This window comes from Camelus dromedarius, chromosome 17 (genome assembly GCF_036321535.1).
Source record: "Camelus dromedarius isolate mCamDro1 chromosome 17, mCamDro1.pat, whole genome shotgun sequence".
Classification (NCBI taxonomy): Eukaryota; Metazoa; Chordata; class Mammalia; order Artiodactyla; family Camelidae; genus Camelus; species Camelus dromedarius.
Window position 1 is genome coordinate 14,820,311 of NC_087452.1, and position 14,966 is coordinate 14,835,276.

The following is a 14,966-nucleotide window of genomic DNA, read 5'->3' on the forward strand; positions in this document are numbered from 1 at the left end:
GGAGCGGAGAGGAGTTTCCGGAGTGCAAGACTCAGGCTGCCATCCTGGGCGAGCCAGTCCCCTCGGCGAGCCTCTGGGTCTCCCCACCCGCCTCTGCCTCTCGACCTCCTCTTTTTGGCAGGGGACCAGCGGGAAGCAACCGAGTTAGGATGTTGGTGCGCACGCGCTCGCGCAAATACGGCAGGAGGAGTTCTGTTCCTCGGGCTTTTTCCGAGGAAGTCTGGAGCAATTAGGCTCAGTCCGGGGAGAGCCAGCCAGCGAGCGAGCGGGCGGCGCAGCCGGCGCGTCTGGGCAGCCTCGCTGGGAGGGAGGGGGCGGCCGGCCGCCCGGCGGCGACTCCGGGCCCCGGCCGCCACCATGGGCTTCGAGCTGGACCGCTTCGACGGGGACGTGGACCCGGACCTGAAGTGCGCGCTGTGCCACAAGGTCCTGGAGGACCCTCTGACCACGCCGTGCGGCCACGTCTTCTGCGCCGGCTGCGTGCTGCCCTGGGTGGTACAGGAGGGCAGTTGCCCCGCGCGTTGCCGCGGTCGCCTCTCGGCCAAGGAGCTCAACCACGTCCTGCCGCTCAAACGCCTGATTCTCAAGCTGGACATCAAGTGCGCTCACGCGGCGCGCGGCTGCGGCCAGGTGGTCAAGCTGCAGCAGCTGCCCGAGCATCTCGAGCGCTGCGAGTTCGCGCCCGCGCGCTGCCGCCACGCGGGCTGCGGCCAGGTGCTGCTGCGGCGCGACGTGGAGGCGCACATGCGCGATGCGTGCGATGCGCGGCCGGTGGGCCGCTGCCAGGAAGGCTGCGGGCTGCCCCTGACGCACGGCGAGCAGCGGGCGGGCGGCCACAGCTGCGCGCGAGCCCTGCGGGCGCACAACGGCGCGCTGCAGGCCCGCCTGGGCGCGCTGCACAAGGCGCTCAAGAAGGAGGCGCTGCGCGCGGGCAAGCGCGAAAAGTCGCTGGTGGCGCAGCTGGCCGCCGCACAGCTAGAGCTGCAGATGACCGCTCTGCGCTACCAGAAGAAGTTCACCGAGTACAGCGCGCGCCTCGACTCGCTCAGCCGCTGCGTGGCCACGCCGCCCGGCGGCAAGGTAGGCGCCCGTCGCCCGCCCCGACCCCCTGCCGGGCCCCAGGGTACCCAGGGCACCTCCCAGTCCCATGGGGCCCAGGGATACCGGGAGCTTGCCAGGAGCATCCCTGCCTCTTTCTTCTGACACTGCTTTCCAGATATATCACCGTGAGCAGGTCGGGGAATCAGTCTAAACTTGGAAAACGTGATCCCTACAGATTAGACTCAGGGTGGAATATAGCTCTAGCAGCCTCAGGGGTTCTGGAAAGGCTAAAGGGAATCTGCGATCCACTGAGTAAAAATGAGTGTGACTGTGGAGTCAGAACTACCGAGGCTTTGCTGCAGACCAGCTGTGTGATCTTGGGGAATCGCTTAACCTCTCTGAAGGTTGGGAAACATGGTCCCTATACACGTGACACAGGAGCAGATACTAACACACGTTGTGGACTAGAGCCACGCACCCTCAGGAGCTCCAGAAAGAATAAAAAGAACCCACAGTCAGTGTAGAGTAAGCGAAGACAGTTGCCAGAGGAGAGGCCTCTGGAGTAAAAACTGGATTCAAATGTGGGCTTTGCTGCCAACTATCTTGCTGACCTTGAGCAAGCCGCTTAAGCTCTAAAGTTGGAAAGTATGGCCCTGGAGACGTGACACAGGGGATAGAACACAGGAGGCCCCCTCTGTGGTATTCCACCCGGGATTGAAAGAATTCCAGAAAGAATTCAAGGAACCGCCATCAAATATAACAATAACTGAAAGAGAGTTCTCTGGAATTAGAACTGTTCGAGAATCTGGGCTTTTGGCTCACCACTTCGTGGCTTAACTGACCTCCAGGTGCCTTGGTTTCCCTCAATGTAAAATAGGTTATCACCCTTCAGGGAGAGAATATGTGAAAATCACCTGGCACGGTGCCTGGTGGAGAGTAGATGCTCGTTGGCTGCAGTTATCTTTAACATCCTCCCCTTGTAAGCCAGCCCCTGGTCCTGATTGTTTATGTCATTCTAACAGCTACTTCAGGAGGCTTCCTTTGCTCTAGGCCCTATTCTCAGCACTTCTCAGTTGTTTCCCTTTTAATCTAGTAAGGGAGGTGTGATGCTTCTCATTTTGTAGATGAAGAAAACAGGCCCAGCAAGGGGCAGTCATGTGCCTGAATCACGGCTTTTAGTGCCTGAGTTGGTTCACATGTGTTGGTCTCTCCAGCCCAAGCTCTTAACCACTGTTGTGTTGCCGCTCAGTGTAACCGCAAGTGCCACTTACTGAGGGTTTATTAGGTGCCAGCAACTGTGGCAAGCACTACAGATGCAGTATCTATTTGATCCTCCGAGATGAGGAAGCGGGCTCAGGTCACAGAACTTGTCCCAAGTCAAACAGTGACTTGGGACAGAGCTGGGATTCAGGGTCTGCCTCAGTTGTCCACCTTGGGATGTTGTGACATTTTGGGCCCCCAAATTCTTGGTTATGGGAGGCTATCGTGTGCATTGGACGATGTTCAGCAACATCTCTGGCCTCTCCCCCTGGATGCCCGTAGCAAGCACTCCCCCAGTGACTTCACATTTTGTCAAGTGTTCCCTGAGTGGGCAAAATCACTCTCAGGGAACCAGGGTTTCCCTGGTTGCAAAGGCCACATTTTCAACAACTGGGGAGGGCACTGGCCACGCTACCACCGCTCTGTGGTTCAGCACTGCGCAGCAGAGGCGCATATGTGTGCCTGAGGGGCCCCCAGGGGCCTGTGTCTGCTTGCCTGCCTTGCCGCTCCCTGCCCTCTCCCAGCCCCCTCTTCCACAGTGCACGCCAGACCTGCAAGTTTTCCGACTCCCCCTCCCCGCCTCCACCCCATCCTGGCCTCCCGGCCTGTCTGTCAGCTGCAGCCTCAGCAGCTGGCCGGCTCTGGGCGAAGGGCAAATATTTACAGCTCTGAGGCTCACCCGGGACCGCACAGGCGTACAAAAGCCTGGCGTGAGCCTGCGAGTCACCAGAGTAGAAAGAGGGCAGAGCTTGGTCTGCTAGCAGGCGCCGGGATTGGGGGCAAAGGAGTTCCCGGCGCTTCTCCCATGTATGCTGTCATCTGGACTTCCTGCGTAGTTTTAAGTGATGCTTATTTATAAATAAGCCACTCAGTCCCCCAGAGTTTATATATCATTCATTGTTAAGCTAGTTTATTATTTCTTCTTGCCTTTCTGTTTTCTTTCTGGAGTGTTTGGGTAAACTCTCTCTCAGAATCAAAAATATGATACTTGAATCAAAACTGTGGATGTTTTTGAAGCTCTTTTGGGTGAGTCAGTAGGATAATCAGGGGTATTAAGCTTAGGAACAAGATGTTGCTTTTTGAGCTTACAGAAAAAGTTTCCTTCTGGAGTTGGAGCCCTGCTCGGGACTTTTATGGACCTCAGAGCTGAGCTTGAGGACAGCCAAGAATGGCCTGGCCTGAAAGCTGCACTAGTTCATTTCTCTGGCCTCAGACCCTGGCTGGCCTCAGCGCAGGCCTTAGGGAAGCTCCCTACTTTTTTCTCGAATTTAACCCTCAGTTGCCCTTGCAGAAAGCTTTTGCTGCTCCTGCATCTGCCAGACAGGCCCCTCCCACTGCAAGCTGTTTAAGAACTTGTTTATTTCATTGGATGGACTCTCTGCTCCCGCTGGGTACTGTTTATTCTACAAGGCAGAAGGATTTACATTGCTTGGAAACTCATAGGCACAACACTTTTATTACTTTTTAAAAAAAAACCCTAACGTTTACCTCTCTGTTACTGGCTAAAGTAGATAGGAAACATTCAGGAGATTTTCGATACCCCGTCTTCAAGTCCTAGACCTTGTTCCATACAGTGATGTGGCCTTATTTAAATAATCTTGGAATTTGACACAACATTGTAGAATGGCTATAACTCAATAAAAAACTGTTTAAAATAGAAAAAAATTAAAATTAAAAAAAAAATCTTAGGTTTCGGGTTTTTGATACCAACTGAGCATTCAGGGCTTGTACCTACACAGGCATTGTTAATCTTGTTCTAAAATGGGAGCTGGAACAGGTCTTTTCACACATGATTGGAATCACCTGGAGAGCTTGTTAAACCACGGATTCCTGACTCTTACCCTTACGGATTCTGACCTTTTGGGGGCTGGTGTGGGGCGTGAGAGTCTGCATTTCTAACAAGCTCCAGGTGATGCTGGGCCGCCTGTCACATTTTGGGTAGCTCCTCAGCTAGACAAAGAGTTTAGGCTCAAGCACAGACGTAGACAAACACGTGTTGGTCTTCTCCACACAGTTACGATTTTACTGACTGTTGTCTAAACATCCCTTCCTGAACATTTTAGGAAAGCCCAGGGCAAAGTTCTAAAACCAGCCTGCCCAGCAGTCATGTTATAGGTAACTACAGCCCAGAAAGGCCATCTTTAACCCATCTGAAGCCCCACCCAGGCTACAGCACACTTGGTGACGCTATTTTGAATATGTTAAAGAGTTTTCCTTCCAGCCTCAGTTTCCCATCCTGACTTTTCCACCTGATTCTGAGAACAAAAGCATTTCATAGCAAAAAACTTACCTGGCTTTCTGGGAAAGGGAAAGTTCTGGGCAGAACTTTCCTTGGAATTGTTGAGAAATTTGCGACCCAGCCTTGATCGCTTCTGCTCTTTTATCCCTACATCTAGTCTGTCATTAAATCTTGTTGATTTTACCTCCTGAACACTTCCTGAATCTGTTCACTGCTTGCTCTCCAGCCCCATCAGATGATCACCTTGGTCCAAACCAGGGTTTCCTGACCACAGCACTGTTAACATTTTGGACTGGGTAATTCTTGGTTGTGTATGTGTGTGTTGTGGGGAGGATGTTGTGTGCATTATGGGATGTTTGGCAGCATCCCTAACCTCTACCTATTGGATGCCAGAAGCGCCTCCCATGATGTGACAGTCACAGAAATCTCCACACTGCCACTGTCACCTGCAGGACGAAATCAGCCTTGATCCAAACCTCCGTCATCTCTTGCCTAGACCACAGCTGCTCCCTCCACATATTTTCTTGCTCCCCTCCAATTACTTAGTGCTGGGAATAACCTCTTAGAAATGTAAATCTGATACCACTCTTCCTTAAACCCTGCTATGCCTTGAATTTCTCTTGGGTGGATATAAGGTCACTCTGGATCCTGCTGGCCTCCACCTGCCTATACTCTTCCCCTCTTTAGTCTCTATTCCCAGGGTCTCTGATCTCTGGCAGTTCTGTGTCTATGCCTCTGAGCTCCTTCCTGCCCCTGGGCCTTTGCACTTGTTCTTTTTTCTAGTTGGAGTAGTCTTTCTGGTTACTCATAGCTAAGTAACCAACAAGTTTTCCAGTTCTCCCCTACTTCCTCCTGCCTTTCTGTCAGCACTTAGGGTTTGCTCATTACTAGATAACCTTTCTATCCTTTCCACCCCAGCTCTCTAGCATCACTGCCTCCAGGAAGCCCTCTCTGACCTCGACTAGGTCTGATGTCCAGGACACTCACTTTGGTGCTCGGCCTGCATGGCCTTCATCACAGCTGTAACTGAATCATGGGAAGGGCTGTTTTTTGTCTGTCTCCCCAGGAGGGACCATGTGTGTTCTTCCAGGCTGTGTCCCAGCACCAGTGTGATTATCAGGTGCCCTATAAACTCTTCGATGTGTATTTGTTCAGTGAATAAATTCAGAATTGAAAGGGCTGTCTTGTCAGCCATGGAAACTTTTCAGATTGCTAACCAAGAGTGAGTTCGTTAGTTCACTCTTTAAAAAGAATGAATTTTTCCTTGACCTGCAAGTTAACAAAATTGTTCCCAGGTTTGTGGGGAGGTGGTTTTTTGGTCCAGGAGATCCACCCGATCAAATTGTATAAAACTCCAAATCCCAGAAATGATTTCGTCTGTTTTAGAACTCCTGGAAATGAGTGAATCTAATAGACAGTTGTATCAAAAGATGCTGCAGATGTCCAGGCACTTTGAGATGTGTCTGTCAGTGTTCACTGTTCCATGTATTCTGTTTCTGAAAAGCTTCGACAGATAGCCTTTCCATAGTGTATTTAACAGAACAGCCCAGTTCAGCTAAAGGAAATTTGGGCTGCTAACACCCATTTCATTTCAGTAATTTGTAAAGAAAATTAGGATTTGTCTTAAAAAGATGTTACCCAGCTACACTGGCTTAAATGATCATAAGTGAATAGCTTGAATTGGGAATTCAGTTGCCATTTATGTGTAAGTGGTTCTTTTCTGAGTTCAGAAATGATGCTAGCCTCTCTGTAAAAATATTTAATAAGAGGGAGCCTATTCATAAGGTGGTTGTGTGTTGGTTGTGGACCAAGGAGCTTGAAAGGAAATAATACTGAGTTTTACTGGGTGGTGTATACTTAGGGCACATTATGTGTGTGCACACATTAGCTTCTGCATCCTTTTCATTAGGAAGACCCTCTTTTTTTGGTAAGAGAGGCAGATTCTGAAAAAAAAATTGTAAAACAGCTTGGTTAAGGCCAAAAGTTACATGGATTCTAAGTGTAGAGCTGAGATTTGAACCCAGCACCTGACTCCAGGCTGTTACCAAAATAAAAGTATTTTCTCCTGAGGCAGTGTCCCCTCCAAAGTCTTACACAGGTTTCCAATGGATGATTACTATACCTGGAAGCACTATGTGGATTAGAGACGTAGGTGCATCTTCAGAAAGATCCTGGGAGGTAGGTACCCACAACCCATTACCCTTCCTGTTACAGATGGGAAAACAGAGACTTGGAAGGTTAAATAACTTCCCCAGCATCATCTTCTGGCTCCATGTAGTCAATGTGATGGCTTCTGGTCCATGGCAGTGAGGTCTGTTCATCCCATGCTGTAATGCCCAGTTTCAGAGGTCTGGCGTGGGGCACATGGCATATAAAACAGAACGGGTCCTGGTTGTAAAAGAGAGTTACACAAAATAAATATAAAGAAAAGAAAGAGATGGTGTCCTGGATGGAATGGTGCCTTCTCCCCCGATTCTGTATGTCTGTTTACAGGGACTTGGGTAGAGCCATGGTGCAGACTGTGTGTGCCTGAGCCCTGTAGCAGCCCTTTCTCTGGGAGTGGATTGGGGGATAAGCTTTTCCCCTGGCAGAGGGCAGCAGGCATGCAGAAATGAGTCCTGGACAGAGAGGTCACCCGCAGAATTTTGCTAGAAGCTGTTTTCAAGTGCCCCGTGTCTTTGCTGTACATTGATCAGGAAAGGGTACAGTGTCTTTCATGTTGTGGGTCAAGGTTGGATGCAGGACTATGTCACCAGCATCTCCAGGGTACCCTGAATTGAGCTGTTGTATGATGTGTATCAGACCCTGGAATCGGAGGTACCCAGGGTCATGTGCTCCTTCTGCCTCATTGCTGAGGGTCTCTGGGAAGGTTTTCTAACCTCCTCTAAGCCTTAGTAGCCTCATCTCCACAATGAGATAATGATATGCTTGCTGATAGGATGGGCATTAGGATTAAAGGATGTGATGTACATAAAGGGCACAGGAAGGCTTACCAAGCATTTACTGAACATATGTTAAGTGAACATTTATTAAGTGCCTGTAGGTTTTAAGATCTTTTTCAAATCAACGGCTGGAGAAGCACTAGAAATTCGAAATGGTTTAATGGAGAAGAAGGAAACGATTTTTACTCAAAAGGGTCACAGGTGTATTGTGAGCCTGGGGCTGCCCCTGAGTGACACGGTCTCTGGATTTCTGTTCTCTGCTTGTCAGGGGTGGAAACTTTGTGAAATAGGGATGTTCAAGTCAGTTTCACTGCATCTGGGTGGCAGCTCTGGGCTGCGATGTAAATGACGAGGCTAAAGCTGTGAATGAGAGGAGGTTACTGGGTTGTGGGGTATATTTGTATCTGGCCCACTGAAATTAACAAAGCCAGGCAAAGCTCCTCCCCTCCTATAAGTGAGAATTTAGGGACTTACAGCAGGGTAGCCTTTGCTTTCTTTCTGATTTGGAGAGGGAAATTCTCCAGACTGGGTAATTGGATGTGCACATTTCAAAAACCTTGTAATCCAACAAGTGGAAATGTAAAAACACTGTAGAAGTTTAAATAAGTTTGTTGTTGTTTGTTGGTGAAAGCGTTGCTTGTGGATGTTCACCAGAAAAGCAGATGGCTGTATGATAAAAATTAGAGGTACAGACTTGAAATCAAACTCACGAAAATACAGACGTAGACATTTAGGGATTTCGTGTGTTATTTAAATATAGCAACAGACTAAATATATATAAATATTTTGGCTTAGGGTAACACTGACAGTCTTTACCTAATTCATTATGTTATGTCATTTTTCAGAAGCATCTTATTTGGCTAATGGATGAATATATACTACCCTCTGGATATTATGGGTCTGGAAATGCTACATCTTTGCTTCTTTCCACCTGTTTTCCCATGCCCTTTGTCTCTTTTCATCCTCTCTACATCTGTTTTGGTGACAGATACACGCTGCTAATACTTCCGTTGACGGTCTCATCCATTTCCAATCCATGTTCAAGCATCACCCCCACAACTGTCTTCAGTCTTTGCCTTGATCAGTTTCCCCTTCCGTTCTTCCTCCAAGAATCCCTTCTTTAGAACTGAAGGGGGAATTACAGGAAGGGGTTGATCCAAGCTGCCTCTCCATTAAAAACATAGTTTGACTGACGAAAAGGACAGAAACATCTTGGTGCAGGGAGTGAAGACATCCTCATGTCTTTACTACATGATTTCTGGCAGCCAGCTCTGCCTCCTGGCCCCCTCCCCCGCAGCCCCCACCCCTCCACATTTTTTTTGCGCTTTCTTGTCACTAGTCAACAGACAGAGCTGTTTCCCAGCTGTGTGAGTCTCTGGGAGCTTTGCATAATCTGAGGCTGAGAGGTGTTGTGTCACCCCAGACTAGCGGTCAGTCAATTACAGTTCTCAAAACCCACTGGGCAGCTTGCCAGTCTAGCCAGTTCTCGGCTGCCAGTCCCACAACAGCGATAATCAAGGAACACCCGTCATTGAGCGGAAAGGGGTTTGTAGAAAGAATCCACATTGACAGTGGTATGGATGGACTTCGGGGGCCGTCACGGTGATTAAGAGATGGCCGGCATCCAAGCTTCTGAGGCCAGACTGTTTGGAGGAGAACAATTACAGAGTAATGCTACGAGGAAGAGGGACTCTGTCCGAAGAGGACAGTTTGCATTCTTTCCTAGACACTCACACCATGAGGTGTCTTTTTGAAAAAGTACATTTGACTTTTGGTTTTTCGCTGTGACTTTTATTTCCTCCCCCAGATTCTTGTCCAGTTAGCCCTTGAGTTGAACAGATGATGAGTCGAGGCGGGGGATGATGGTAACATTGATCCTGTAGTTACACATTCGAATACGGATGCCAAGCCTATTTTAGGCAGAACGGACTGTCTGTTCCTGAACACAGAGCTTCCATTGCTGATGATGACTTCCTGGCTGTGGATGGCTCATGCCTGCTCCCTCCTCCAGGGTTACTGTATCTCTGCCCTTCCTCAATCCTAAAGACCTAAGCACCTCCCGAGTAGACCCTCCACTGCACTAGGGGCCAAGCTCCCCACCTGAGGTGGGTTCCAGGGGGGAGAAAGGGTGCTGAGCATCTGATAGTGCTTCACGCCCCACCCCCAGGGAGTCAGTGCCATCCCTAAGTCCCGAAGCTGCAGGCGTCTTCCTCCTCCATCCCCCACCCCAGCTCTTGGTGAGAGCTCCTCCCCTCCTGAGTCCTGGCTGGGGAAGGTAGGGGACCCTGCCATTGAGAAAGAGTGACAGAATGGGGGCAGCTCGAGGTAAGGCTGTCAGGGAGGTATCATCTCATTTCCACTTTTGTTGTTGGTTTTCCCGCTCTTCTTCACCTTTCTTTTCTTCCCAGGCGGTCACTACTCACTCCTCTGACAGAAGTTGGAACGGTCCCAGGTCTCAGCAATCCCCAAGCAGCCTGTATGCCCAGCTCCTCCCTCCACTGTCTGTATCCAACTCAAGTCCACACTTACTTGGACTTGCCGTTTCTCCCATCCTGTTGTGAGCCAACATATGCTCCCTGCTCCCCCGTCTCCCGCCAAGCCTGGGATGTCATATGTCTGATTTCTCCTCCTCGTGCCTCGCAGCCCCCTAGTCGGTACCATTTGCCCATCCCATCTCTGGGATGCTGCAGGTCCAGGCCAAGCTTCTCCCCTTGTTTCTTTCGTGTCTCTCCCACCACCTCCAGGATCAGAACTGTCTCCTGGGACTTCAGCAGTCCTTCCAGAAAATGCCAGTCTTTCTCTAGACTTGGGAAGAGGAGAAACATGCACGCAGAAGTAGCTCCCATCAGATGGCCAGGTGTCATGATGAACACGTCACGATCTTTCTGTGCTTAGTAACTGCAGGCCTCTGCTCTCCCAAACTTGCTTTAGATTGAGGATTCGACATTCTCCATTTCTTGGATTTTGCAGCAGAGTCATTTACGTGGTGGAAGAGTTCCATGGCCTCCATGCTGAGCTGTGCTGGTGTCCATCGCACCCTGTGCTCTGCTTGTATTGGGAGCCCTTGCTCTTGGCCAGGCACAGTGTGGAGACGCAGGGCAGTGATTGTTCATCTCATTCATGCTTCATAGTAACTGTGACGTAAGAGGAACCCAGTGTTATCCCTGTTCTACAAACGAGGAGACTGAACTCAGGTTCTGACTCTGAAGTCCCAGATCTTCGCCATTACCCTACTCCTATCAAGGTCATAGTATCCTTATGACATTCTTCGGGATACAACAGACAGGATTAATCTTTGCCACTATTGCTACATAGTCTAAAAAGCCTTGCTTAAAACTCTAATTACAAAACTAATTAGATGTCTAATCCCTCATGACATTTTCATGTGGAGGCTCCTCTTTTGAGGCAGAGGGGTGTAGGGTAGGGTGCACGAGTTTACCAGTGTAGCACAAAGAGCATGGGTGTTGGAGTCCCGTGGACCTGGGTTCCAGTCCTGCCCCCCCCACCCTCGCAGCTATGTGATCTTAAGCCAGTGGAAGAATTTCTCAGAGCCTCGGTTTCTCAGGTATAAGGATTGATAGCATACCTGCTTCAAAAGGCTGATGTTTTGGTTATTCACTTGTTTATGTGAAACAGAGCTCTTTCCCTTCTTTGTTTTATTATACCAAGCCATTGAGAAAACTTCCATCCATGAGTTATGATAAACTACCAAACAGACCGATATTGGTTAAGTTTTTCTTAAGATGAACAACGTCGCTTGTTAACACTGTCTGTGAACAGCCAGGATTGCAGCACTAATGGGAGCCTTTGCCTTTATTCCATTCATATATCTCTTCACCTGGTGGAAAATGATTGAATGAGAATCATTTAAATGACCTCTATCCAGATGAATTTTAAGACCAGAAACAAGTTACATGGTTAAGCAGAAATTAGGGTGGTTAACATGTTAGACGTGCTGTGTGAAGGTGAAGCCGAGTGTTTAAATTCTGTATTAGTATTTCTCCTGAGAATGAAAAATTAAAGGAAAGAGTTAAGTTTGCTTGAGGGGAGGAGAGTGGAAAGGAAAAATCAGAATCAAGCTCAGGGTGTCAGAGAAAAAGAGATGACCCTTGGTAGTTAGATGGGGAAATGAAAGGAATTCAGCCTAGAAAGAGCTTTTGTCTTCTCTTACACCATCACTCCCAGTGTTTTGTGTTGAATCTTCCATCTGGTGTCTCAGTCCTGTAAATAGTCCTAAAATAGGCACTGCCACCTGAAGCCAACATCTAGACCTTCTGGATAAGACTAGGTCCCAGTGCTTCCAGAAAATGAGAACACCCTTTCTTTCTCCCCTGTGATTGAGTGCATCTGGCAAGGAGGTGTAGACAGTCAACTTGATTGTTCCAAAGCGTTCTTTGTAAATTGCTCTTTGGCTGAGGAATGTTGTTTCGGGTGTTGGCCCAGTTTGTCTCATTGTCACTTGAAGGAGATCGCTGAGTTTGGGACCAGACCTACGTGTCTTTGGGCATCTCAGGTTGGGTCTTTTGGAGATAAGTAGTTCAGTAAACAGTTTGGAGTTTTGTTCTAACACTGGTTTCCTGGGTAAGACCTCCTATGATAAGTTCCTTTATGGAACTTTTTGCAGCTCTAGCAAGTGAACCATCTTCGGAGGGACCTAAGATTCTGGGCTACACAGCACCCGTTTCTACGTTCCACACTGAAAAAGAGGAGTAATAGAGAGTCATTAAGGTCTAGAATTGGAGATCACGGGTTTAAATCCCAGCTTGAGCTCTTACTAGCTCCTTGAAATGGGACAACTTTCTTAAACATTCTCTCCCAGTCTTCCCACCTGTGTCTTGAGGATGGTAATAGTGCCAGTTGATAAGATTGGTTGGATTGTCGTATCAAATAAAGCACTTAAATGCTCAGTATAATTTCTGGCACGATAAATGTTAGCTGTCATCATTGTTAATGCAGTAAGAGTTCTTTATTTTTCTTTCATTTTTGAAAGAATAAATGGTTATCACACAGTAGATTTAAAACTAGTCTATTTTAATCATTTGGCTGTGCATTCTCCTTTACGCATCATTTGAGATTGTCAAACCAGAGCCATCTGCCTTGGATGTCTATGTAAGTGTGCAGTTTCCAACACTGATAAGTTATGAAAGCCAGAAATGTAAGACATGTGTGATGACTTGCTCCAATTCCCATGTATCTCTAATTTTTTCACCTTTCTAAGATAACAAAGCAAGAAATGGACTTAACCAGTGTTTCCCATTTCCAAGGCAGAAAGATATACACTGTTTCAGTTTGCACATCATTGTGTTTATATCTCAAAACAATGTGGTAAATTCTGAATTTTTATTCTCTTACATCCGTGAAAGCTGTTGCCTGTTAGTTTCTTGCAGGTGAGATTAATGATAAAGGTTGATAGCATGGATAGATGCTATGAATTGGACATTATTTTTTTAATGTTGATAAATTGTCATTCACCAGAGTCTACTGTTTTTTGTTAAGCACAGTAGCTTGATAGAGATTTGCTTCCCGTTTATATTTAAATACTCTGTCTTCTGTATCAAGTAAGTGACCCTGTAGGAATGAAGACTTTGATGTGGTGTTCTTAGAGGATGCCTAATTCTTTCATCAGAAACTGCTTTCTTCTAATGACAGATTATCATTTTTGCTTTTCTAGGGTCTTAGTAATTGATACTAAGGATTACATGAAATTTTTGAAAGTATTTTGAATTCTACTGTATACTAACTGGTCAAGAGAAACAGCTGTGGTTACTAAGAACTTTAAGCATGGAGATAATTTTATACATTGAGACCTATTAGTCTTTAACATATGTGTGTGTGTGTGACTCTGTTCCTGGCCAAATATGAAACAGCATTTTACATCAACAACACTAGCCGTAAATGAAAGCAGTGCTTCCAAAAAACCACTGGGCACTGCAGGTCCGAAAGATTGGTTTTCTTTGCCAGTGTGGTCCAGTCAGATAATTTGCATTTGTATCAGTGAAATGTTGCCATTTATTTCCCCAGAAAAAGTAGAAGGTGTCAATGCTTTTTTTGAGAAAGCTGGTAATGAAGTATTTCATATTTTTTAAAAATACCACATTAGGATGATACCATGTTTGAACGGAAAACGTGAGTAAAGCACTAGCAAATTTGTGGCCAGAACACGTGAGGTGGTGCATACCATCCCTGTAGTTGGAACCATTTCAGAGATGCATCAGCAAGTTTCATATTTATGTCAGAGCCTATTAAGTGATAGTTTGCACATAAGGTTAAAGCTATTTTTATTCATTGTCTGTTACTTGAGAGTGTTACTTGAGGTGCCCTGGCACCCGCAGCCCGTTTGACTGTTGAACATCACGCCTCTCAGTCCTGCCTGGGTGACTTCTACTTGTTTAATTTAAAGGAATTCACAGGGACCCACCTACCTTAGACAGAGTGTTTTCTGTGGAACAGCTCTGCATCTCCTCAAGACTGGACAGTAATTACTTTGTGAAAATGCCCCCGCCGCCTCCTGTCAGTAAAATTCAGGATTTTTCTTTTTCCCACCCGTGTTTGCATCTGACTTTTCAAGTGCTGCTTTTCCCCGAGTCTCACAAACACAGATGACCACTGACAGACCGTACGGCATCCATTCAGACTTCCGACAGTTTTGCTGTTTGAACTTTCCTTGACATAACGTGAAGTCTGCTGTTTGGAATGGTTGAGAAACAGACAGAGAGTAGCTGTCTAGACAGCCGGCCTTCGATGGGTTGGGCAGAGGAAAGATGCATTTGCAGACCACATTATCACTGAGAGAAAATGTTCATTAAGCCTGTCTGGACATCTCTGAACATTCTTATGTGGTCACTCCAGGGTAAGATGGTATCTTGAAACATCTGTAACCTCCTCAACACATGACAGAGTTTCCTGGGTTAAACTTCCCCGAGAGACATGGAATTTTTAATGTTCAGCTCAGCAGGCCAGGAGTCCACAGAAAGAAAATTTCTCCCATCTTTTTTCGTGTTTATAAATAAAATTTCGAACTCATTTGTTCCCTACAGGGTGAAGAAACAAAAAGCTTGACTCTTGTCCTGCACCGAGACTCTGGCTCACTGGGATTCAATATTATTGGTGGCCGGCCATGTGTGGTACGTTCATTGCTGAAATGTGTTTTTTTGTCCCTAATAGAGCCAGAAGAGGGGTCAGGGTTTGGGGGGTGAAGGGTAGGAACCCTTGTTCACCTTATCCTGCTCTGATTAAAGAGTTTGTTGTGTGTCTAATGTCTTCACACTGGGATTTTTATTTAGCTGTGGTCTCCTAATACATTATTGCCTAGTAATACAACAGCTAATCCAAGCCATTTCACTTTGAGGGTGCATGTCTGGCTGTGGAGCAGCTGAGCTGAAGAGAGTCACGTAAGATGTGTGCATCTTACGTGAGCTGAGTGATTGTGCAGTCACATGGGCTCCGAGACTGGCGGTCTGATCTAGAGTTCTGCCCCGTACGCC

The 14,966-nt window shown here is 47.3% G+C and overlaps 1 protein-coding gene across 1 annotated transcript in view; it reads left to right on the forward strand.

The window, feature by feature from the left end:
* The first annotated feature begins 239 nt into the window (after positions 1 to 239).
* PDZRN3 (PDZ domain containing ring finger 3) overlaps positions 240 to 14,966 on the forward strand; it is a 217,229-nt gene continuing 202,502 nt past the window's right edge. The window contains exons 1-2 of the mRNA XM_031470739.2: positions 240 to 1,080; positions 14,520 to 14,606. Coding sequence (XP_031326599.2) covers positions 358 to 1,080; positions 14,520 to 14,606 — 810 coding nt within the window. The 5' untranslated portion in view covers positions 240 to 357. The remainder of the gene's footprint in view (positions 1,081 to 14,519; positions 14,607 to 14,966) is intronic.